General features: G+C 39.2%; 4 protein-coding genes across 9 annotated transcripts in view; all 4 read right to left on the minus strand.

Annotated features, from left to right (window-relative positions):
* Positions 1-993: 993 nt before the first annotated feature.
* Positions 994-6,184, minus strand: LOC102780044 (obg-like ATPase 1). Its single transcript, XM_006798396.3, has 11 exons — positions 6,091-6,184; positions 5,694-5,791; positions 5,463-5,606; positions 5,262-5,389; positions 4,268-4,443; positions 4,085-4,165; positions 3,894-3,991; positions 3,644-3,784; positions 2,957-3,053; positions 2,224-2,346; positions 994-2,050 (listed from the first exon to the last, which is right to left on the minus strand). The coding sequence occupies exons 2-11, from the start codon at positions 5,789-5,791 to the stop codon at positions 1,949-1,951; spliced, it is 1,188 nt and encodes a 395-aa protein (XP_006798459.1). The 5' UTR covers positions 6,091-6,184; the 3' UTR covers positions 994-1,948.
* A 963-nt stretch (positions 6,185-7,147) lies between these two features.
* Positions 7,148-11,156, minus strand: LOC102780327 (transformer-2 protein homolog alpha-like). The gene is made up of 8 exons (XM_006798397.2): positions 10,981-11,156; positions 9,586-9,731; positions 9,337-9,496; positions 8,931-9,119; positions 8,480-8,595; positions 8,248-8,400; positions 8,052-8,116; positions 7,148-7,959 (listed from the first exon to the last, which is right to left on the minus strand). The coding sequence occupies exons 1-8, from the start codon at positions 11,011-11,013 to the stop codon at positions 7,949-7,951; spliced, it is 873 nt and encodes a 290-aa protein (XP_006798460.1). The 5' UTR covers positions 11,014-11,156; the 3' UTR covers positions 7,148-7,948.
* An 871-nt stretch (positions 11,157-12,027) lies between these two features.
* On the minus strand, positions 12,028-21,056 carry senp2 (SUMO specific peptidase 2). 4 transcript variants are annotated; one of them, XM_006798400.3, is made up of 17 exons: positions 20,569-21,056; positions 19,120-19,181; positions 18,924-19,033; positions 17,700-17,766; positions 17,484-17,565; positions 17,142-17,316; positions 16,902-17,008; positions 16,723-16,805; positions 16,235-16,283; positions 16,073-16,142; positions 15,846-15,989; positions 15,623-15,754; positions 14,134-14,358; positions 13,855-13,934; positions 13,655-13,739; positions 13,478-13,573; positions 12,028-13,331 (listed from the first exon to the last, which is right to left on the minus strand). In XM_006798400.3, exons 1-17 carry the CDS (start codon positions 20,745-20,747, stop codon positions 13,191-13,193), a joined length of 1,887 nt encoding a protein of 628 aa, XP_006798463.2. In that variant the 5' UTR covers positions 20,748-21,056; the 3' UTR covers positions 12,028-13,190. The 4 variants fall into 4 exon arrangements, with proteins under 4 accessions (XP_006798463.2, XP_035766889.2, XP_006798462.2 ...); XM_035910996.2 differs by having other exon boundaries at positions 15,846-15,992; XM_006798399.3 differs by having other exon boundaries at positions 16,073-16,145; positions 20,569-20,940.
* A 629-nt stretch (positions 21,057-21,685) lies between these two features.
* pcnt (pericentrin) overlaps positions 21,686-25,896 on the minus strand; it is a 33,624-nt gene continuing 29,413 nt past the window's right edge. For all 3 annotated transcript variants that reach the window (XM_087833126.1, XM_087833125.1, XM_087833124.1), the window contains 7 exons: positions 25,593-25,808; positions 25,263-25,478; positions 24,869-25,095; positions 24,710-24,786; positions 24,480-24,621; positions 24,265-24,392; positions 21,686-22,093 (listed from right to left, as the gene is read on the minus strand). In XM_087833126.1, the coding sequence (XP_087689252.1) occupies positions 22,062-22,093; positions 24,265-24,392; positions 24,480-24,621; positions 24,710-24,786; positions 24,869-25,095; positions 25,263-25,478; positions 25,593-25,808 (1,038 nt within the window). In that variant the 3' untranslated portion in view covers positions 21,686-22,061. The remainder of the gene's footprint in view (positions 22,094-24,264; positions 24,393-24,479; positions 24,622-24,709; positions 24,787-24,868; positions 25,096-25,262; positions 25,479-25,592; positions 25,809-25,896) is intronic.

Below are 25,896 nucleotides of genomic sequence, written 5' to 3' on the forward strand. Positions count from 1 at the left end.
TCGTGACCGTGTAAAAGTATACAACTGCTCTGGTAGCGTCCTTAGACACTTTGTTACTAGCAGCCTGTAACAAAAACACATTTGTTCCAGTTTCTTAGCTGAACCTTCAAAACTGCCAAAGATTACATAGTTTTGACAGGAGTCAAAAATATTTTTTACACCAAGGTGATTCCAGAAGAGGTATTAGCTGAAAACTTGGCACATGGTGGGCAGATTTTGAGGAAACTGGACAAGTGAAGGACAAAAAAAGAAGTGTCAAAGAACAGAGAGATAAGCCATTGTTCAATGAAGCTTCATCAGAAATGCTCTCAGTGGAAGGTTGACTATGAAGAAACCACTGTGTAGGAGGAGAAATGGTGAGAAAATGCTGAGGTATACCAAATTACACAAAAACTGGAAATAAAATCAGTGGCAACAGGTCTTATGGAGCGATGAATTCGTATTTGACATTTTTGGTAATATGTTTTTGCTTTTCAATATGTACAAAGGTAAGGAGAGAGGTACAGCAGTGTCTACAGCCATGTGTAAAACAGATGGAGTCACAGTTTGGGTCTCCATTTCAGCCAATGGTGTTGGAGATCTTGTGAAACTTGCTGGAATTATAAATGCAGAAAATTCCAGGAAGATTTTGATCCTCCATGCAATACCAACTAAAAAGTGCCTGAAGTGCCTTCATTTTTTTAGCATGACAATCCCAAACACACTGCCAATGTAGTAAAAGCAAATCTGGATAGAAAAACACAGAGGAACACCATCAGTCATCGATCGACCTCCTCAAGGCCTGGACCTGATTTTGATCTGGAATGGACCCAAACATCCAAAGAGCTTTTTTCCCTTATATATACTGCATTGCCACAAACAACTGTACATGTTTCACAAATAATTTCAATAGATGCTGCAACTATTTCCTATCAAAATATAAAGAGATGAGAGTAGCTTGGGACAACGATCTGTTTTGCCTGGAATGAAAGAAAATAAACATACAAAACTGTAACAGGTTTATCTCCTTTTATTGACACATGCATATTGATGAGGGTGATACTTATTGTACACTGGTTTCCATAGGTCAGAAAGATTTCTATTTTAGTTCACAGTGTGGCAGCATGTTTATGAAAATGAGCATAGTTTGTGGGCAGTGAGAGAGGTGAAACATGATGCGATTTAAAGCTGTACAGTCCAAATGATCCACAATGGTGCATTCTCTCGTTATGCGGAGCGGACTCCTTCACGCCAGGAGTCTGTAAATCAATAAAAGCAGCTTTCTCTTCAGGATCTGATGAGCCACTGCCACCGAGGTCTCCGTTCCTCTTTCTAAAATAATATCCCTCATGTTATCAGCACAATACAGTTCAGCCCCACCCTCAATGAAACACCGACCGATGGCTTTCGTTCTCCCAAGAAATGATGATCGATTTTTGGACACAATATATTTTAGCACTTTTTTAATTTAATTGAACTGTGCTGCTCTTTTTAATATTAAGGGATGACATCTAAAACGAATTCACCTGCAGCACGTTGTTGCTTTATGCAATTATGAGTATTTTTATAATAGAACGGCCACGCCTGCCCTTACTAACACACCAAACAACAGGCTCGTTAGAATGTGAAAGCTTACAGATTAATCAGCTGTAGCCATGACTGCAATTCATGAAGAGAGAAAAGATGAGCTGCTCGGAGCAATAAAACACTTAAGTCTTAAAAAAAAATCCAAAACAGAAACCTGTCTCAAAAGGAAGTCTGAGCTTTTCTTTAAATTAAATTATCAAAAAAACCAGTCTTTTATGTGTTAAAAACACATGAACAACTAAAGCATTGTTACCAAAAACTGATTCAAACAGCTGAAGCCATCAGAATCAAAAAAGAAGTATGAAAACCAGCAGACAGTGTGCTCTGTGGGACTAAACTGTATTCTGAGTTTTGATTCCCCCAACCCAGTGACTCTGTGGTCTTATTTCTTTTTGGGTGCGTTTGGTGTGTTGAATTTGAAAAAGATAATGTCCCCGTCCTCCACAATGTAGTTCCTGCCCTGTTGCCTGTACTTGCCAGCAGCCTGAGAGAGAAAGAAACAAGGGGAAAAAAATTATAGTTGATATATTCCAGAATAATAACAGTTATTGATGACGGATGATGGAGATTCAGCACATGCAGCAACTCAGGAATAATTGGGCTGGGGAAAAACAAACAAACAAACAAAAACACCCAAAACAAAACAAAAGCTCACACCTTGGCTGCAGTTTCACTGCCCTCTTCTTTGAAGTCTGTGAACTTCATCACCTCGGCCATGATGAAGCCTTTCTCAAAGTCAGTATGGATCTTTCCAGCAGCCTGAGGAGCTTTTGTACCTTTCTGTGGGACCAAAGCACAACAGGACATGTTATAAATAAAATATGCATTTATTAAATGCATCACATTTAAGAAATTCTGCAAAAGTAACAATCTGTGCTCCTGATCTCATCACAAAATGATGACAACTGTCAAAAATTTACTTCAGGGCTCTGTTTTGAACAAAGAAACAATACAATTTCTACCAGTATTCAAATATAGAACTGTTGAAGACACCAAATGGCAAAAGCCAAAGTAATATATTATCACATATATTTAAAAATCTATATGTCAGATGTTTCCATCACTCCGTTTTACAAGTCAGATCTTCACTGACTACTTAAATATAATAACTGAAAACAAAAGTGAAGCTGATTGTCAGAAAAAAAACAAACAAAAATGATGCAATATGTTGGAATTGTAATACAAGCCAAAATTCTAATCATAAATTAGGAAAAAAAAACATTGGAAAATTAAGCTTTCCAAAATATTCTTTGAATAAATTCTGTTTTTTATTTTTTAAACTCAGTGAAGATCTCTAAAATTCAAAACTATCAGAGTGGTTTATCTTCAATCACAAGAGTTGATTATGTATTTTTAAAAAGGTTACACACACACACGTCAAAACACTCACCCTGATGGTCCACGCTCGCACTTCATCTGGTCCTGCTGTGAAGAAGTATTCCAGCTGCAGCGCTGCATAGCCGGTCTTTATTATTTTGGTCAAAACACTAAAAACGCACAAACAAAACAAAACAAAAAATGGTTTGCAAATTCAATTTTTGCACAGGGTACGAATGTTTCAAAGCACATTAGTAAATAAGGACCAGTGCAAACTTTAATTAATTACTCAGTATTAAGTTGCCTGCAGCCACTTAATATCATTACAGCAGAAAGGTGCAACTACAAAGAGTGATTAAAGGGTTAGTGAGCCATGAACTTAAAATCAAAGTTTTTAGTGTGATTCAGTTTAAAGTCACCTCAAAGTGCCATGTCTTCCCCAATTATTCCTCTGATTGCAATACAGAGTTTGCCTAAATAAAACTGTTTTATGCATGCAACCTGTTGAGCCGTTCCTTACTATTACCCATGAATAAACCCTGCTGTGAAAGTTACAGCAGCACAAATTGTGCATTGCATTCTCACTGACATGTGCATGTATTCAGGGAGCAATGCATTTAAAGGCATCTACACATTTCTTCTGCCCTGCTGGAATTGCACCTACAATAACAGAGACTGCTTGCTTCACAGTACACCCATAAAGAAAGTACCCTTCAAGTTTAGCATGATATTAACAACTTAAAGACTAATGACCAAATACCTCTGTGTCTTCTGTTCCTCACAGTATTTATTCCTCTCCTCCTCCTCCATGTCCTGCAATTTAAACTCCAAAGCTCCACTTAAAGGAATGACCATAGCGCCAGGATCATGAGCATCTACCCACTCCTTGATTTTTGCCAACCTGATGAACAACAGGCCGCAGGATGAGTTATTTCAAATGGCAAAGAAATGCGATGACGGTAAGATTAATATATGCGACATGTAGACACGCAGGGTGAAAGCAAACATACCACTTGTTCTTTTTCCTGATGTAATCTTTCTCTGAAAGATTAACCAGGTAGAGCATGGGCTTGGAAGTCAGAAACAGGTACTTGTTCAGAACTTCAATCTGTGAAAAGTTAGAGATGAAGTTCTTTATGAAAAAGCCGTTTCAAATAGGGTCTAAGGGAGAAAAACTGTTTACACTGGAACACATCAGTACCTCTTTGTCATTCCAGTCATGGTAAAATCTGATGTGCTTCTTCTCTTCTACCACCCAGTTTTTTATTTTCAGCATGATATCCTGAAGCAAAGAGAAGCATGTGAAGAAGCATATACAGACCGATTTAATTCAGAATCAACAAAAGACAAAAAGTAAACGCTTCTACAAAAAAAATTCACTTACATATTCAGGTTTTAGTTTTTTGTCACTTCCTCTGACAGCAGTTTTCTCCAGTTTGTCGATAATTGGACCGATCATTTCTTCATCTTTTAGCCGCAACTCCTCATGGATTATCTCGATGTCCCTCACCGGGTCAACGTTGCCCTCCACGTGGATGATATCCTCATCATCAAACGCACCTTAACACAAACAAGCGTCAGCAGACTGTCGATGCAACGACATAGCTTGAAGACAAAAAATGCAAATACTTTCACTGGAGAAGTACAGCAACAGCAAGATTAATAAATTATTAATCAATTTAAAACATTTTAAATTTTCAATTCTGCTAATTTATTTCTAAGCAAATTGATGTCCCCTTTCACTTTTTTGAAAAGTGAAACTAACAACAAGCCAAGAGCCAATTATTTTGCATTTTTATTTCATTTGCCTTCATTATTTATTGACTAATTGGTGAGAGGGAAACAAACAAAATTAATTGTTCTTCAGTCTCTCAAGATCTGCCTAACATTACCTTCAAATGACCACAAATTTCATTATACCAATTTATGAAACAGAATCATTGAGATATGGACACAAATGCAAAATCAGACAATGCTGGATAACACCTCTGGTCTTGGAGATTAAAAAAACCAAAAAAACAAAACATAAACACAAACTGCTCAGATTTAACAAACAGATTTTACTTCTAATATAATATTTGTCACCCTGATAAAGATTCCTTCTTTATTTTTTAATTTTAACTTAAAGTCTTTATTCTCAACTGCTTATCCAGTTAAGGGTTCAGAATCAGAATACACCTTTAAACTGTAGATGGAAACAGTTTGGAACTAGGCTTCAATTCCCAGTCCTAGTCAAAGCCACAAGTACACTGAGAAAAGTTCTTAAGATGGACCTATTACCTCATAAGACCTTTATTTCCAGCATGCCCTGACACCTGTGCTCTCTCAGCTGTTACTACACAGCAGCTGCAGTAGTTTATGCAGCAACTGTAACTCACGAGTCATATGGAAGATCCCATCACAAGCACTGATGTTAGAGAGGAAGGCGTTTCCGAGTCCCTGTCCAGAATGAGCTCCCTTCACCAGACCAGCAATGTCCACAACATTCAGGAAAGCGGGAACCTTACTGAAGTGACAAGGAAGATCATCAGATGATGCAGATGTCCTTACATCTCCAAACCAGCTGTTGCAATACACACCTGGCAGGTTTGTGGTACTGGCAGAGGAAATCAAATCGCTCATCAGGAACGGGTACCCTGCTCTCATTTGGGTCAATTGTGCAGAAGGGGAAGTTTTCTGCAGCAGCTTGGCTTTTAGTCAGCACATTGAAAAATGTGGATTTCCTGCAACAGCATTAAGAAAGAATGGTGACGCTTAACACTTTTTCCCCACTCATTCAGCTAGAAAAAAATACTATAACATTTACATACCCAACATTAGGTAATCCCACTATTCCTATTTTTAGGGATGTTCCAAATCGTCCAATCAATGGAGGTTGCTTCGGAGCTTCTGTCTTCTTTGGAGGCATCTACGAGATTGAAAACAAGCTGGTCAGATTAAGACACTGTCGTTGGGATACCAAAAAAAAGCAGAGTTTTTTTTAACCAACTCCTCGGCTCTGCTGCATGTCAGCTGGCTCCACTAAAAACGTGTAGGGTCATATACTCATTCAAACACAGCATGCTAAAGCTAGCTAGTAGCTAACTGGAACCACTCCTAGCTAGCAGATGGGAAAATTTAAACCAGAATACATAGTCCTGTTTGTACCGTCCGAACTTTACAAAGACACCAACATTTATTTGGCTAAGAAAACGTCTCTTTTGCTACCTTAATGTCTGTTCTCAACCTGCAGGCTACGTGCTGTCCACTCCTGATGCGTGTTCACACCGGCCGCTCTACTGGAAAGACAAGCTGGGGAGCAAAGCGGAAGTGTTTTGACGTAAGGGCTCTCTGATTGGTCGGGCGAAGAGCTGGAAATGCCACGACATAACTCAACTTGGACATATATTTTTTATTTTGCCTCAAATTATTTAATTTAAATGCACTTTTCTGCCTTTCTTTTGTTATACGATACGTGAGTCGTCTCGTGAGTATTTAAAATTACTCCGCGGTCTGTTTCACCGTGACGTGTGCGTAATGCGTTCAAGAACACGAAGTCAGTATTGTCAGTATGGCCAGAACCCATAAAAAGACTTTACTTCTGAACTAGCTTCGATAGAACTGGATATCTGAGGTAATTTCTTATTAAAATACGCTGGACAACAACAGAAAGGGGTCTACTTTTTCAAAATACAATGTCCTCACAAATTAAGTGAATGTAGGAAAGCAGGAGAGGCAGCCTGGAGAGGTTGAAGTATGCACTGAAGAGAAGAGGAATAAAAGCCAGCAGAAGCAAGAAATGCTGGAGAGATGTCTCTCAGATATCCTAAGAATGCTTTGGTGTCCCAGTGGCTGGAGAGAGAGAGGTCTGAGCTTCTCTGCTTAGCCTGTTCCCCACATGGATCAACTATCCATAGCAACAGAAAGTGCACAAGAAGTGAAGAAGAGGGCAGGCAAGGTGGAGTGAAGATGAGCGACAGGGGTGTTTTGTGACAAAAGGACAGCAGAAAGATTTTCATTAGGAGGGACCAGAATGGACAAGATTATGAGTACATTAGATGAGTAGATCAGGTTGAGTGGATTGTAGAGGAATATAATGGACAAAGGACATGGAGCTGACAGGCAGGAGGAAAACAAAACCATCACAGCAAAGATTCACAAATGTTGTGGAGAATTTACAGCATTGCTGTAACAAAGATTCTAGAGATAGGATGAGATGGAGGCTGATGATCCACTGTGCCGACCCCTAAAGGGAGCAGCAGTGCTTATGACTGCGTGTAGCTGTTGCTGTAATTTATTAAAATAAAACCCAAACATTTGTTTTTATATTGTTAGTAGTAAGCAAGCAATACTTTTCTTACTGGTGGAAGACATTAGTTTAATCAAATAATGTTCAATAATTAATGCTTTAACCAGTAACTCTGACAATTTTGATAATAACACAATTTAGGTGTGAAAAAAAATGGAAGCATATCTTAAATAGAAAGAGCACAGCATGGTCAAAGTATTTTTTTTTTTTTTTAATTTCTTATATACAAACAAAAGTGGACGTTCGATCAAGCAAAAACAAACTGAAAAAGAAACATGGCATTTAAAACTTAATGAGGGGCAAACTAGGCTCACGACAGTTTAACAAATCACCTACCAACAAAGAGCAAAATGAGAAAGTGTAAAACTGGCACAGAAAAATCCAGCTATGATACATAAAAAAAACAAAACAAAAGAAACCAAGAACAACTGAGCACATCGTAGCCTTTTTACAACGACTGACTGTGCTTTCAATTCAATTCAATTCATTTGATCACACAGAGTACTCAAAAAAAAATTTTTTTCATTTTTCAGAAAAAAACAAAAACTGATTCTTTGCACAGACTTGGTGCAGCATGATTCCCTGATTACTTTTTTGTGCTCAGGGAGAAATTTAGGGGGTTCTTTTGGATCAATTTTGTTAAACTTTTGATACACAAACAGATGCAGAGTTTTTAAATCACATACATAATATTGTCAGATTTAAAACAAAAACGAACAGAAAAAAAAAAAACTGTCATCCAAATAGTAACACTTCTGTCGCCTCTTCTCTTGTTGCTCAGTAGTGACCTGTTTAAAAATACATAAAGATTAGAGATAGAGTCAAATTAGTTTGTTTAGAAAACCTTCAGTCTAATGGCAGAAACATGGTTTGAACATACGTGGTGAGTAGGATCGTGATCGAGAGCGATATCCTCTACTATAGTAAGGAGATGGAGATCTGCGCCTGTAGGATGAGGGGAGGAAAAAAAATTTAGTTACAGTTACTGACTAACTTGAGTCTTTATCAATCATGCATCATTATCAAATCTTCGTGATCAACACTGGGATACAAACGGTGCTGGAAAAAGCACCAACCTGTATGAACGGTACTCGCGGTCATCGTAGCGATCGTAGTCACGATCGTAGCCTCTATCATAGCCTCTGTCGTAGCCCCTGTCGTAGTCCCTTGAGACACGACGTGATGAGCCGCCACCACCGCCGCCTCCACCACCACCACCACCACCACCACTGAAAACAAATGACAGTGTATCAATTTTGCTCAAGTAACCGTATAATATCTCAAGCTCCCCAGTGGACAAGCACTCACTATGTGGGGCGTCCCATGTAGATTCCTGGAGTGGGAGTATGGGCTCGTTTGGTAATAGAGAAATCCACTCGGATCCTGCGTCCATCCAGCTCCATTCCATTAGCTCGCTCCTTGGCCTAAAATAAACACACACACACACACACACACGCACAGTCAGAAGCAGACTAACTGAAATTGTTTGCATTGCAAATTGTTTCACTCTTGTGTAGACACTAAACAGCAGACTGGACGGACCAGACGAGCTGCATAATCAAACAAGTTTCACTTTCACATTTGTCTTTTATGCTATTTTACTTACTATTGTTCACCCTGTACAAAACCAAGGATGTGCTCTTTGAAGTTTAGTTTGAACTAAAATAGCTTTTTAACAGCAAAGAGGTTAACTATATTAGGATGAATAAGCAAACTGTTTAAAGTTTTTAAATACATATTCCCATGTTATTCTACTTACCTCCTTGGAGTCCTCGCAGTTCTCAAAGTAGACAAAGGCAAAGCCTCTGGATCGACGTGACTGCTGGTCATACACAATGTTGACATCTGCCAACGGGCCATACTTAGAGAAAACCTCCCTTAGGTCCCTCTCAGTGGTATAGAGGCTCAAACCAAAAACACCCAGACAGTTGTTGGGGTCTGGGTTGGCCTGTGAGCAGAAACGTTGATGTGTGGGGACAAAAAAATAAAATTTAAGATGAGAAATTCATGATTGTGACATATGTCAACATATTTCACAATGTCACACAAACACACACACCTTAAACTATACATCACACAGTCAACATTAAACTGTTTAATCTAAAAATTGATGACTCGCGTCTCCATAAACACCTTGAGTACAAGTTAACAAAGTAGCGCCATACCCTGTTGCCAATGTGTCGGCGTCGATTCGACATGGGAGAGCGGCTGTGGCTTCTGCGCCGGCGGTACTCAGAGCTACGAGATCGGCTCCTGGAGCGGCGCCGGCGGGAACGAGAGCGGGAACGGGAGTGGTGTCTGCGTGAGCTTCGATGGGATCGAGACCTGCAGACAAAATCACAGGTAAGGAAACCAAAATCTCACACGATTATCTTGTTATGTACAAGAATTCAGTAATCAGAAACCTGACTTACCTGGATTTAGATCTTGACCGAGATCTAGATCGGGACTGAGATTTGGATCTGGAATGATGGGAGCCACCTCTGGAGCGCGCTGGTGAGCGGCTAGTGGATTTAGGTGAGCCTCCAGGGGATGGGCTCCGCGAGCCGGCCCGAGAGTCCTGAACAAACCAGACTGCAGATGTCAGAAACACTCTAAAGCCAAATGTACCAAAACAACAACACTACAGGGCCTGGAGGTGACACCGCTCACCACCTTCAATGCCCTTTTCAGAAGAAGTTCACCACATTTTCGCATTTAACAGGTTTGAGACTAAATATTGAGGAATTAGGTGAAATACTAAAGATATTTCAAGCAGATATTAAGAAATGTAGCTTAAATATTGACTGCACAAAAAGTTAATTAAAAATAAAGAATGGAGGAATTGACCAGTGATGTGGCTGATACAGAGAGGGAAAATCATGCATGCTATAGAGAAAAATAATAGGATGAAATAGAGTAATAACATAGCAGGCTGTTAGGAAATTACTCATACCCTGGAAAACTTCTCATCTTAACTTCATAACTTCTTTAACTTCATTACTTCATAACAACCCTTCATTTCTTCTTTCTTCCGTTTGAATATATGACTTCTTTTTTTCCTCCTCTTCCCCCTTTTACCATCTGCCATTACAACACTAGACGCGGGGACAGCTCTTGATCGCTTCTTTTTTCAGCATCTCTCCCATACATTAGCATGCATCAACACCATCAGCTTCAAACAACAATAACTTCACATCTGAAACGTCTTCCGCCTTTTTCTTTCTTCCAACCTCAACCTTAACAAAGAACAAACAAGGGTGATAAGGCATGTTGGTGTCTGTTAAAACCAGAAATTTAAAAAAAAAAAAAAAATGAAAAGAAAAGGGGAAAAAAACATCAAGAAAAACCAGGAAACATTATTATTAGGACTGAAAATGTGCACTTTTTACGTTTAACTGACCTTCATTGGGACTAAACTACAACTTACAAACAGCTGAACGTTGAGGTAGCTAACTATTAACTGTACACATATATTTGCTGCTGGCTAGTTATATTTTCAATAAGCAACGTTAGATAACAAGTAAATGAGAAAATGAAAGCACCCGCGGCCAGGCGGCGGCCTCCTCTACCGACCGCTGCGCTTAGCAGGCCGCACGCTTTAGCTTAGCAAGCAAGCGCCAGCCCTCTTATTTTCACATAAACGCCCCAATAAACTTTAAGAATCTAAGTCTATAATTCACACAACGTGCTTAATATCCTTGTATAAACTCGACTTTTACTAATTTCGAGGCCTGTTTAAAAAGAAAATATAGCCGTTAAACAGATCTGCAAATGCAGCTAACAGCTTATTTCGTCCTAACGCTGATTGTCATGAATCGTGAACTCACCTGCTCCCTGAACTCTTTCTCGTTGTCGCTCATTATAAAATAACACGTTTAGCAAATGCGTTAAAAGATATTTAACGCTAAAATTGCTCTGAAGACTAATCTTACTGCTACCTCTACCGAAAACGCGTACTGCTCTGACCTGAAAAGAAACGGTCTGCGCCTAAGGAGGACGCTTTCCTCTTCCGGTTTGAGTTTCAAGTTAAAAGCACCTAAGTCAAAAATGCATAAATAAAGTTTAAAGAAATCATGTATCAGCGTATTCTTATAATTTTGATTAGATCCCTTAATCAAGGGAATGTAGAACTGTATTTGGAAAAACAACTTCTTACAAAAGGGGGCAATAAAATCTAGCTAAATCTAAAAGAGCTAGCTAAATCTAATCTAAAAGAGGTTCAGATATAACGGAGTGACTATATTATATCGAATATATTTGTTGTGTGTGGGAATAGATTTTCTATTTAAATTTGACTTGTGTTTCTAAATTACCCTTTCCAGGTTTAATCCGATGATAAGCACAGTTTCAGTCCTCAGTTATTCTGTTTGTACTAACAGATGTATAAAATCCCTTTATTATTGCAACTTGGTGGACAGAGGTATTTGGATTCAAAGGGGAATTTTCTTGAATATGATGTATTTACTGAGAAGTATTTTTTGAAATGCAGTAATAAAAATAATTTTCAGTGTGTTTGATGATACCGCTGAAGCTGTTGTTTTATATAAATGAATAGATTGTATGGAAATTCAATTTTCCATACATACAAATTGATAAGGGGCACATTATAACCAAGCTCTCTCCTTCACCATTAAAAAGGAAAAATCTCTTTAAAGATCAACCTGAGCTCACTCTACCTATTTTCACCTAAAGAGAAAGCACTTTAGTCTTAATAAAATAATAATAATAATTACACTTGTTATTAAACTTTAAAACATGTTTTGGGATTGTAATCAAACTCAGACTTTTTGGCTAACAAATCAAAATTGGTTTCCTGAGAAATAATTTTTAATTATATTAAATTTGGTGTTATAATGATGGAAAGGAAAAGATAATTATTGTACAGCAGCTTTATTATTATGAACAAACAATTTATCAAACCACTGTTCTTAATATTCATGAATGAGATGATTAATTTTCATAAGACTTTAAAAAAAAATTAAAAACCTAACAAGCCTTGGACATTGGAAAAACACTATTTTGCAATTAGATCTCTGTATTTCTTTTTAATACTAACCTCCATTTTCCAGGCTTATATATTTGCAAGACTTTTCCTAATATCCCTCAACACCTTTTCTTGTGGCTGATCCCGTAGGAGTCCACAGACACAGATTATTTACCTTTATCTCACTTAATCTAATGATAAATCAATCAATACACAATTTAAAAAAAAAAAAAAGGAGAAATACTTTATTTTAGCAAAAAAAAAAGAAAGAAAAAAGACATGAGCACAAACATGCATGTGTGTACAGTAGTTTGTCTTTTAAATGGAGTATACTATAATTCGAGTTTTTGTAACAGCCTTAAATAGCCTGCTGCACTATACTTATTGAACAGATTCACAGCTCTAACAGCGCTTTATGGTAAATATGGAGAGACAACTATTTACTCCAGTCATGAAGAAAAAAAAACTATACACAGACACTCCAAAATACACTCATCCAGTCATAAATAATCGGGAATCATACATCTTGTCATTACGACAAGCACTCAATCATGCACGTTTTGTCAGACAAACGTCTGGAGGAGGTATTTTAATTGCCATTGTCTATATTTTTAGAAAAAGATTAAGTTTCACCCCAGTCAATGCTGTCCACTCTGATCATAGCTGGGAGGGGTAAACTACACCTAGATTGTTGGGTTGTAAATAACAAATTTCCCAACTGAAGGGAAAAAAACAAAAAAACTATGCCGAGCTCAGTGTGAGAAGACTTAAGGCACTTCAGGTGCACTTCAAACAATAAGGAAACACAATCAATGACAAGTCATTCAGTCAGTAGTGCCAAAGTTTCTTTAAGACACACACTTGTTACAAATACTGTCTCTAATTACAACTCAGAGAATACAAAATGTTTACATGTCCCTGACACGATAAGCAACAATTAACTCTTAAGACTAGTGTTTGTTACTCCAGATCTGGAGAGCGAGACTGGGTTAGATCTCAGTCGATAAAGTCCACTTCTTTGGCCCATTTATTCTTCTCTTACTTCACATGTAGTCACTGTACACGAGAGGTTGTTCCCACTAACCCAGTCTCTTCTGGTAGGCCATTAACAATGGATGCGACCCTTCTATTTGATAGCAGCTTCTGATGAAGAATTTCCCAAATCATCAACTTCCTGAAGAGAGGCATGTGGCACTGTAAAGTAAGAGGCAGATGTTATTTGTATATCGTTTGTTATGTGTTCATATGTATATTTAAACTGGACTTTCATACATGGTTTCACACCAATTCACTGATATGCTGCAATGTGCCAAGAAAGGCAGGGATTTCAGAATACACACCTGTTTAAAGGTAAGGGGCTGTCCTCTTGCGATATAGTCAGCGTATTTACAGGCAAAAACACCGCAGTCGCTTCCATTTTTCTGCTGGGGAATCTCCTACATGCATAATACAGAGTCATTAATTTCACTGTGAGGAATAACACATTTCAAGTGTTACTTTATTCATCACAGACTTACACTAGCTTTCAAGCTTCCAACAGTCCATTTGGTGCAGTCGAGCTCTCTACCCTTTTTCGCTTTGTGCTCCTCTTTAAGGTAGAGTCTGAAAAATCAGCACAATTACGTCATTTATAATGCTTCAGTAAAAACAAATCTATAGTGAAAACATGTCTAACATAGCCAGTAAAATGGAGCTTAAGAGAAAATTGACGACTCACAGTAAAAGACTCGAGATATCATCGTGTCTCCGGCCCAACGAGTCATAAGACTTCACTGTCTTTGACCGAAAATCTATCACCTGCAAAGAAAAAGGTGAGCGATTAAAATGTGCACTTCTGCTTCTCTGGAATAAAACCAGTGCAAACATTTGATTTGTGACAATGACTGACAAGAAAAAAATACTGATCACAGTTCAGATGTACAGAGTGAGCCTTTGCAATATTACAGGTATTTTTAGGCAGCGCATGTCAAAAACTGGTAGATCCAAAGTGACTCACAGCCAATGCCCAGTGGACGCCTAGATGCAGAGGGACCAGAATGAGGTCAAACATGAAGAGGTCGACAGCTTTGGTCCAGCGCTTCACAGCAGCGTGTCCTCCAGCCTGCCCGCCTCCTCCACCCCTTAACTTTGGGAAGAAGAAGGTGCTGAAGGAGTAGACTTTTAATCGTCCTGCTTCACCAGAGCTTCGCTCCATAACCAGGGAAAGGTAGAAGTTCATCACCTTGGTGGAGAACACAAAAATTGTAATATAAAACATGGCATACATAAACACTCATTAAAGACAAACATTGAATAATCTGAGTCTACAGCTTTTTTAACAAAACAACATTTACAACAAAATAACATAAATTAGTATTTATACATGCAATTAATGAATAATATGCATACTGGTTGGTTTAACACTCTTTGGCATTAAGGTGATGTTCTTTCTCCTACCCTGTGTACAATTTATTTTAAATATTTAGCTCTTAGAATTAAGGAATCCAATTTATAGGATGATTTCGCCCTGGGCATTTGATTGTATGCAGATGATATTACTCTACTGGTTAAGTCCGAAGATAATTTGTAAGACATTAAATGTATTAAACAGCTAGTGCTATAGATGATGGTGGCCTACAAACATAATTAAATAAGTAAGAATTTTAATTTTAGGGAAAAAAGGCACACTAAGAAGCAAGAAACCTCTGGCCTGTAACACTGGATCAGACACAACAACACAAATATCTTGATGCATTTACAAAGTATGAAGCTGCTAGATTTAGCTGACATGTTGGGTTTTTCTTAGGACACAAATGCATGATGCATGTGACAACTCTATATTAAATTATGCTGCAAAAAACAGGGATTTAAAGAATGCTGTGGAGCTCTTTGGTGTTTTTGAGGAAGCTGAACCACTACAGTATCTCTACAATGACATTTTAGTAGCAATGTGAATCAAATTTGAAGAAAGATAAACATATATTTAAAAGACAAATGCTTAAGATATTTTGTTAACGCCAAAATTGTGAAGATGTATTCAAATTATGCCAAACATCACTGTTGAACTCTAGGATGGCAAGAGGCTATGGGGATTATGAGAGGTTGAGAATGAATTACACCTTCTTTTGTACTGCCCTTATGATTAATAAAGAATATCTAGTTAGTCCACTGGCTCAGCTCCTTTGTCACTGGTGCCTTATAAGGCTGCCTGGCCTGGGTGTGATAAATAAAATTATGCGTCACACAATAAAAATCAAGCACTCACATTAACCAACAACAATTATCTAACAATTATGAAAACAAGAAAATCAAGGTAAATATAGACATGATTGTTTCCTCCATTGTTTTTGTGCAAAACTTGCTCTTGTCCTGTTTTTGACTTTTTGTGCTTGTGCTGTGTACTTTTTTGTGAAGTTTTCAAGAGCTTTTAGATTAAATAACTGTCCATGAAATATAACCATGAAATCTTCTATTTAAAAACCTTTCCAGCATTTCTACTTTCTCACCTCATCGTTGAGCCAGCTGCCTTCTTGTAGTGTAGCCAGGTCTCGCTGTGTGATGCGAAGTTTGAAAGCTGCACTCAGGACACGGTTGGGATCACTTTGAGCCAAAGCTCCACTCACCTCCGCTGCCATTTCCTACACACACACACACAGACAATATACACATTAAAAATAAATAAATAAATAATCTCAGCATAAAAAGTCCACATTAAACACAGACTCTTACCTTGGTCAGTCTGGGTATGTCTTCCTCACTGTGCCTTGTATGTGCAGAATGTGTGTCAGGCAGACCGACAGCAGGAGCGTCTCTGTCCACGAGGTTGAGGCGAGTAGCTACCTCTGTAGAAAGATCCAAATCTGCTGGATGTTTCTGCTGCAACACAGGTCAAGATTATGGACAGGACAGACTCGTATCCATGCTGTGACATGTCAGAGAAGAGGAGGAGTGACTACCTTTATATACCCAACAGGCTGTGCGTCCTCAAAGGGTCCACTAATTGGCTTACTAAAGGTGAAACTACCCCTGCTGAAGACGAGTCGCATAAAAGAAGTTAAAGCAATCATTCCTCGTTATGCATGACGCAGTCGTTTAAATAAAAATAGCACCGCACCAACCTGTCGTTAGCCGCAGATGCATTTCTCCATGTAAATAGACTTGCAGCAGCTGTGAAATAAACCATAAACCATGAACAGAAGAGTCACTGCAACATGTTTACTGATCAATATGCATACATACATTTAAACCTACTTTGGGTGAAGTGACTGTGTGATATGAAAGGCTTTATTTATTCTAATAAAATGTTACAAATAAATCAGAGATCAAACAGTCATGATTTAATCAACACCCCTCCCCCCCCCCAAACTAAGTATCTGGACAATTCTTTGATCGTTAAAGTTGTTTTTTCAAGTAAAAGCCACTTAGGTAACCTTACAAAAGAATTATATTCATTCATTGATATTTGATCATGTGTTATTGACAAAATTATTTATAGATTACAAAAAAGGGTGAAGTTAAACTAATAACAATCTGCAATTAGTTGTAATCGTCAACAATGAATAAAAACAAATCAGCTTTGTCTGTAATGGATAACCGAGTGCCCCACCTGTCTGTCCCATCTTCCTGTGTACTGATTCAAAAGTTTTTACTGAAGCAGCAGTTTTGTGATCAACCTGTGACAGCGGATCACTGAGGATAAATACAAAATAAGCCACTTATTAGCTCATGGTCAATGGAAATATTAAAATGAAAAAAAAAAAAACAAAAATCAAAGTTAATACTAACTCTTGTGGTTTTGATTGGTTAAAAGGTAGTGGCTGGCTTTTGCTGTATTTCTCTGTCACCATCTCCAGCAGCCGCCTGTAGTGCTCCTTATTATTCTGCTTTATGGCCTGAAGTCACCAAAAATATCAGAAATGAAAGTGCAGAGGTTCATACTTTTAAAGTTTGATTATTGGCACTGTGAGGTGGGGAAAAGTGGAATTTAAGTATATTTTCATATATACAAATAACTGACTAATTTACCTCTTCCACAGTAAGACTGGGCTTGTAGCAGCGGTTGTGTCCAAAGCCATTGCATGTTGGGTCAGGATTAGCATTTCCCACCCTGAGCACAGGCCTTGAGGACAGCAGCTGGAGGGATCCTCTCCTCTCCCTGTCCTTTGCTCTGTCCGGAAGCCCTACAGGGAGCGTTGTCCCACTGGATTAAAATAAAAAGAGGGAGGTAGATTAGCATGGGACCCGTTTTCAATAGGTGGTAACATAAAAGAATAAGAACAGCCTGAAGACTGCAAGCACAAAGGCTAAAAAAAAAAAGGTACTGGATGACTTGTACTTTACATAAATCTCCAGTACTGAATCACTTGCCTGTATTTCCTCATTAAAGGAGGTAAAGAGCTCTGAAAAGGATTCTTTCCCTGACTCTCATTACCTCCAGCTACTGGTTTATCTTTGAAGAAAGAACATCAAAACAAATGACATTGGGTATAAGGATGAGATCATTCTGCACTGACAAGCTTGGTTGAAACACAGTGACGTGAGTATAATCATGAATTGTGCGCTAAAAGGTCCATCTTCGCTTACCCATTCTCCATTCAGTACTGTTCAGCCATGAGGTGTGGAGCTCATCTATGCCCATTAGAGCGACAGGCTGGATCAACAGAGGAAATTCAATGGAATTACAGAGTTACACGGATAAATAAAGTTAGCTATGAAACTGTATGTATCCACATGGATAAAGCAGCACATGTAGTATGCATCGCATCTCACAAAAAGACTCCCAAAAGACTTTTAAACGAAGTGTTGTTTTGCCTAAATTAGCGATAATCGCTCCTCCATAAAGGTCCGAATCACTTGATGAGTTTGTTAACTTGTAGCTTTTCCCTGTGATTTGGTTTGTTTTCATATAGAAAATCTGAGTGAGCTCCAAGTGAACCAATATGCGTGACTAACAACCATGTGAGAATGTTCTGTCCTATTGGCCAGATGTGTCTGGGGTGGGAGCAACAAAAGTAAATACAGGAAGAAGGGCCTGTGTTCTGGATTATTTGACAACATGGAGACTTGACATTCATTTCACAGATAGTTGCTAGCCTGTAAAGACCCTCTGCACATCTATAGTACCTTGCTGCATCCCAGAATGCAAGGCTTATGTGCTTATGGGACTTTTTTTTGTCTGTAAAGGTTCTCAGACATCCAGGTCATTGTACTCCAAGGAGTTTGGAAAGAAGAGCCACCTCCATGGGACAAGACTCGGCTGTCCATCTACATCTAAAAGAAAAAAGTAACTCTTTCGAGGATGGCAATGTTCACATTTTGGACAGAGATGGTTTGAAAGAGGAGTGAAAGAAGCCATTAATGTCCACTGTGAACGACCACTTGATAGGGTGGGGGTTAGGTTTACAATGAGCTCACCCGAAACCTTGGCTGATTGTGACCTACACCCGTCTTAACACCTTGAGTCGTCTGACTAGGTAGAGGATCATTAGGGGGTCCATTGTCCCTCTTGGGGGACACTCCCACAGGGCTTACATCTGGGACTCTCCACCCTTTAACCCTAGAACTGAAGAAGCTTCTCGGATGAGAGGTGAAAAATCTTTAAGCAACTTAAAGAAGTGTAGACGTTGTTCTTTCCAAACTCCTTAGAGTAGCTGTGAAAACGCCCTAAGAAGTGGTGTGTGTCCACCTATCATTACACCTCAGCTTAGAACTCCCAGTCATTACAGTACTTGTCTATTCGATGAACTCTGATACACTGTAGCAAATAATACCAAATGTATGCGTCTGAAGCACAGACGGGCCACTCACCTGTGTTTCTTCATGAGATCTGGGCTTCTCACACCTCGTCAGTGATTTCCGGATTCTGAGTAAACCTGCTACCCGAGCCACAGTCTTCTTCATGAAGCTGATGACGACATCTGAAAGACAGGACACCACAAATCACGATCACCGAATTCCACGTCAGGAAGCAAAAAATATTAAGCAGTTTTATTTTCTAACAAACCTCTTTTGCGTCTTTTCACTTCGACTTGCTCACTCTGGCAAACACTCTCTGCAACATGCACGCTGTAATAACAGAAAATGGTTCGAAATGAGTGGTTTTCAAAAATACATAATCTTGCAAAGTAAGAGATTAAAAAAATAAATAAAAAATCTCACGCTACCAGCTGTGGCAACCTTTTGTGAATAAGAGCGCAGGGGAAATGTAGCTATTAATTATGAGGGGATTTCTTTTTGTGTTCTTCTTGAATTCTAATGAGGGTTTAACATCCATTAACCTGGAGATAATTTGGCAATAGTTTCAAAGGCCATCGCAGATTCGGACAGTCCAAAGTGACGAGTTCAAACATCAATATATTTGCACAAAACCCAAAGATATTCACTTTCTATGAGATAAAGACACAATCTGCATCAACAAATGTTTGAGAAACTGAAACAAGGGTTTTGAATTTATTCATTAGCATTTTTATTTATATACCAGTGACCATACATATTAGCAATGATGCATTCATATAAAATGCAACCAATGCTATGTACACAGGAATTCTAGCTACAGCTAATTTGCAGGCATTGGCCCCAGTAAGGTTTTTAAGCCACAACCTGTCAGTACAATCATTAAAAAAAAAACATAATGACGAAAACAGCAAGAAAAGACCCATTTCTGTGAGACAGACCTTTAACTGTAAAAGAGGACTGTATAAATCTTGTTCTACGTACTGGTAGCTTGGAGTGATCACTAACTGCTCCCACTGTGGGGGGTGCTTTGCTGCTAAATTTTAAAATACTTTGACTAAATTACGCATTTACGGCCATTCACAAATTACAAAAATAAATTTCAAGAAAAAAAAAGTATCCAATTCTTAGAGTTTAACATATACTTTTTTCTACCAACAAAATTTACAATGATGCCAATGTATTTGTTTCCTTTCCAGTCTTTCTAGAGCTTGTTTGTATACTGATAGTATATACAAACTGCTGACTGTGCTGCCTGAACCCAAACAAAACCATGCAGATATCATTGGGCGACCTTTACCAGCAGGCTTACAAAATCAGTTAAAATTACTCTCAAGTCTGCTGTGCTACAGCAGTCAAAAAACGACAAGCTACTGGATTTAAATAGGATTTTAAACAAAAATAAATTAATATTGGAACGGTCATAATAAATAGTTTTAGACTACCTCTGCTTTCGCTATGAGTGTACTTGATATTAAATGTCATGTGGGTGTCCACTGATACTGTTACAAACATACTGTTAGCAAACTTCAGTAAAATAGTTTTTTAAAATTCACCTGCTGTGAATAAACAAATTCCATCTAAAGTTAACTCAAAACTTAATGTTAGCTAGCTGGAAGGGTGAATGACTGCCCTCAACAATCCAAACAAATCATTAAATGGCCAACGAAGTGTGAACTATTTAGGACTAAAAAAATATAGACCATTTTCAATCACCGACCTCTGGTAGTTCCGTTTAGCGGGTCTGCAGTGACTCTCCTGCCGCCAAGCTGCTGTTTTTACGCCTGGTCGCGTGGGTACCTCTGCGCTAACGCTACCTTTCTCAGGCCACTCCGTGGGGTTTTGCCCCGTAATGGGCTCAAACAGCGACGAGAATCCGCCAAGTATCCATCCATACATCCCAGACAAATACGAGAAAATTGTAGCGAGGTTTTCAATGCGGTCCAGGACTATTTCTCCACAGGCAAGATGTCAAACCGCAATCTACGACACACCGCCCACCATTACCTTAGCTTAGCATTAGCGTCGCTGTGATGAAACGCCAACAACGTCCGTCATTCCGTGTTGACGTTCTGCGAAGGGCAAACGTTTTATACACCAAAACAAAACGAATGGGCGGTGTTCTAAAGTGTAAAGTCTAAAGACGACAGATAAAATACTAAACATAAAGCATCGTGGCGGAGATAATAAACAAACGAACCCCTGATCACGGAGTGGTATCTTTGGCAGCTTTCTCATTAGCCTCTTCTGACTTGTTCAGGAGAGCAAGTGGGAGAAGTTAGAGCATAGATTTCTTTATATTTATTTAAAGATTAGTTTCATTTAATCTAAATAACAATTTCAGCGTTTACTTCTTACAAAGCTTTTTTTTGGCGGAAAGTCCTGATGGCAAACCTCTAGCATAGGTCCATTCTTTGTTACATAATACTAAATCAGCATATCGATTGCGAGTTAGAAGGAAAAAAAGAAAATCCCAAATACCTCAGTTTTCTTACCTCTCTCAAATGTGGCCGTCATTAATTGTTAATTTAGTGGCCGACGTTTCTGTTACTAATGTAATAAATGGGTATTTAAAATCCCTATTTTTGTAGAAAATTCAAAGAGACCAAAAATAAAACCACCCAATTAGAAGTTCCTTACTGACTGGATTTACCTTTGTACAGCTTTAGTATACCAAAATGCTCACTGCTTTACTCTGTGCACTAAAGGCTTCCTGTTTTAAATAAACTCTTTATTAAGCCTAACAGTGGACTACAAACAGAACTAAAACACCCCACCATTGTTCAATATTTATCAGTATACCTGTGTTGAGATTTTGCAAGAAACACTCCATCTGGTTCATAGTCACACTTAATTTATTTACTTTATGATAAAAACAACATGGACGTGGTTTACATTTTTGTAATGGTGCACAAGTTTTGTAGATCTTAGACTTCGAGTATAAAACTAGTGCATTTAGTAACATGTGTGGAGAACATTAACACCATTTACAGAGCACAAAAAAAAGCAAACAGTGTTTGAGAAACAGTGTATAAAGAGTGACTTTCAAAATATTGGCAGTACACAGGATAGAAAAATTACCCCCAAAAAATAATTAAAAAATAATTTAGTATAAAAGTCAGGAAACTTATAATTTCTATACATTTCTACAAGATGTAAGGCATGAGCAGTTTTGAAACAATATGCAGGCAGATTCAGTCTTTAGATTTCAGGCTACTTTGGATCAGGCAGGAGACCAGATGAACCTACAGAAAGGGGAGAAGAAGAAAAATTAGATGCAGCAACAAACAACCTTTAATCACAGACTGGCACCTTACATAAATAGGAACCAAGCTAAAGTTTAAAATGGTCTTGACTAGAAGTTCCTTTCAGTAAACGTAGTAGTTATTTAGTAGTTGTCCAACTAGTTAATAAACAAAATACTTGACTTTTAAAATTATGACAATGTACTGAAAAATAGCACTGACATAATTCTTGTTGTCAGAGAACTGCATCTCTAGCTCTAAGACTAAAAGCAGTAAGGCACAGGAGCATTGATGGCGAAAGTTATGAGATAAGTAGATGAACATGTGTTCCCTCAAAATTTCAGAGTGCACCTCAAAACAGTTCAACATTTACACAAACACGAAGTTAAATAAAACAAGACATAAAAAGAAATGTAGCTGAAATGGAATAAACTATTCCACTCAGTGACTTCATGCTCTGCAGGGTTTTGCATCCACGTTATGCATCTACTGCACCAGCTTCACCTCTTTACTGGGTTATACACATACAGAGCCACCTGGGCTTCAGACATTGTACTCGATGTACCTCCTTTGTTCTACTTTTCCAGATGCATTCGACTCGTTCACCGTGTTGACAGGAAGCTCTGCCATGTGCTCAGCCACGGTTTAAATCCTGAATCATCACTTATTATTGCATCATCATGCCTCAGTATCACATTTCTGACAGCTTAGCTTCTCACTGCATTGATAGCCAAATCTCATAGCACACCACATGACATGTCCCTCAAAAATTATTATTTAATACGTTTGAATTAAATTTTATAGAACAACCCTGCAGGACATGTACAGTTCCAGACCAAAGTTATCCCCTGTAATACACTGTGCTTGGTGACTAGTGACAAGTCAGTCCCTGAGCACTGTGCTACTTTATCCTTCAGTGGAGTGAGTGTGTTACACTCACACTCACCTGGCCCATATAGGTAAAGGGGCGACAAGCAGCTCAGGTACAGCCAAGTCCCGTTCTCTTGCAGCCAGTGCTGCCGATAACCAATCATACCAGGGGAACAGGGTGACTGTAGTTTCCTTTCCTCTTTGGGGGGTGGGGATAAATGAGTCTTGTTTACTAGGTTGGAAGATGATAGAGCACATAGGTTTTGTGGGATGTGGAAACAATTTTATTTCATTTTTTTAAACCAGTATGGTCCCAGGGAAAAAAATATCTGAATGGTTAACTGACTTGCACCAGACTAATGGCTATAAAAATGCATAGGAAACATCTCCCAGAAACAGGGTGATTTATTTAGAAGACATGCACGAAGCACCAGGATCAGCTCACACAACATTTATCTTTTTAGAGGGTTGCTAAGTCACACAGTCAGATTCACAAATTCTTTCAATGGCAGACAAAGCAGACTAGAATGCTCATGCCTGCAATACATTTTAACAGATTTTTCAGGTACCTGGGAGTTTCTTCAACAGCACAAAGTGCATTTATATATGCAAAAAGCCTTTATGTAGGGAACCAGCAAGCTTTTGCTTCCCAGGCAAAAGCTCCCCGGCATAACTCCTTCAGGGTTATGTCGGGGAAGGGCATCTGGCATAAAACCTTGCCAAATCAAACATGTGGAGCAACCTGCTGTGGTGACCAGGGAGCAGCTGAAAGTCATTTTAAATTTAATTTAGTCCTTTGTCAGTAAAGCAGTCTCATGGCTGGTTGGTTAATTTGGTGTAGGGCACTTCCAAGAGAGATGATTGTGTGATTCTTTCCTCCCTTTTCCATGTTTACAAGTATTGTCTTGTGTTCTTTAGAGTGTACTGAAAGTACACTTGGGCCATTCCTAGGCTACTATTGTGTAGTCTGATGCTGGTACAAGTGCTATATCCCAGTGCCCTGAAACATCTTCCAGTATGATATTCAAATGAATTAAGTGCTCAGAACCCCTTAAATTGTGCTCAATAAGGCAAACCCAATCCTGTCAGTGTTGAGCTATTTGAAGACCATCACCACAGTGTTTTCTCTCAAGCCTGTGCACTGCTCAATCTGTCATGGTTTGCTACGGCCAAGCAGACATACAGCAACAGTGTTCCCACCTGTAAACCAGTGAACTTACCATTAGGGATACACCCTGTGTTTGCAGTGAATACCTTATAACCCCCCTTCTCCTTTCTTTGTTATTCTAAATGCTACTCACCTTGCTTGGCTTCCACCAACCGCTGCTGGACTTTCTCTAGATGACGGATATATTCTGTCAGGGATTGTTCTGGATCCTGAGCTGTTCCACCTGATTGTACAGAGGCCAAAGGGGTACTGGAGTGTGACCTGAAGAGTATAGAAAGCGTACTTAAGAAGACGAAAAAAACCCCCAAAACTAATTGAACCCCCAAAATCTGCTAAGCGAGACCAAACCTGTGGCGCAGCCTGAAGGGCGATTTGCTGGGTGGGACGAGCGCTGACAGAGTGTCTATGTAGATGGCGCTGCTGTCTCGGATCTGCGTCGGGTCAGAATTTGATCTTGGCTGCTGCTGCCTTAAAACTTCAGCTTTAGGCCCTGCCAGGAACGATAAAATTAAATTACCTATGCACTCATACTCACTTGGATAATACATGCAAGTCTAAATTATGTAGACAGAGCTGACCTGGAGCATGCCCATTGACAACCCCAGTTGATAATCTTCGGATTGCTTTCTGCCATTTCCTCGTCAGGAACCTCATTCTGAAAAAGTGCATGGAATTAACTAATAATCTCTGCCTTCCAGGGAATACAACTAATACGTATATTATGATACATTTCTTACCTTGAGACCGCAATTATGACTTGCACTGCAGCCCTAAATCGTCCGAGGGGTCTACGCTTGGAGGAAATTGGGGGTGAGGGTCGAGCTCCCATGTGAGCGATAAGACACAGCGTGGCTTGTTCACACTCCTGGAATCCTCCTATCAGCAGCAGCAAGTAACGCTTCTGGTACACCAGAGCTTTCCTGAAGCTCTCAGCTCGCAGGTAGCGCTCATAGTAACGCTGAAGCTGCAAATCAAGCAAACGCTGTCAACATTTCATCCCTATACAACCAACAGTATACAGTGAAGCCAGAAATGGCAATTAGGTCCTTTGGAGTCAATATCTGTTCTTGAAAAGCTGTTGCAAAAATGGTTATTACACCCCTAATTTATCCTGATGTGCTACCTACTGACCTTGCTCTGGCTGGATATGTCGTAGACAGGCCTATTTTCGGTTTCCGCGGTGACCTTGGCGAGCTCATTCTCTGTGCGGCGCAGCTGTCGCTCCAGGCAGGTGAGTTTGTGCTTGAGAGTGGCCCTCTCCTGGCTCAGTGATGTCACACGCTCTGTCAACTCAGAGTTCTCCTTCAGTAACGTCTCCAACAGGTTGGAAGACGACTTGGACGGCGTCTAAGGTGAGAAAAAATTCATTTAGCAATGATTACATGTGCCAAAATGTAATCCTAATGAAAAACTTTGTCACAATAGTTTGGATTCCTCATAGGGATTAAGGCACTTGAATACCTGCTGGTGCTGCTTTAACACTCCTGCCTGGCCACCATCAGTATGGAGGTTGGTGTGGGGGTGCTGGAAAGGTTCAGCTTCGCGTTGTTGTCCCGCTGTTCGTCCAGACAGGCGCTGAGCAGCCATCTCTCTCTCGTCTCTTTCCAGCTCTGCCAGAGTGCGCTGCAGCTCCTGCATACGCTGCTGGTCCTGCTGCCTCAACAACTCCAACTCACACTAAAGTCAGAAATGTTCACAATGATGTGTCTTTATGGATTTGCATAGGCAGTGAGTACACTAGAGAAGATTTTGGCTGATGCATCTT

The sequence above is a fragment of the Neolamprologus brichardi genome, chromosome 19 (assembly GCF_056152115.1).
Source record: "Neolamprologus brichardi isolate AB-2024 chromosome 19, ASM5615211v1, whole genome shotgun sequence".
In the NCBI taxonomy this organism is placed as follows: Eukaryota; Metazoa; Chordata; class Actinopteri; order Cichliformes; family Cichlidae; genus Neolamprologus; species Neolamprologus brichardi.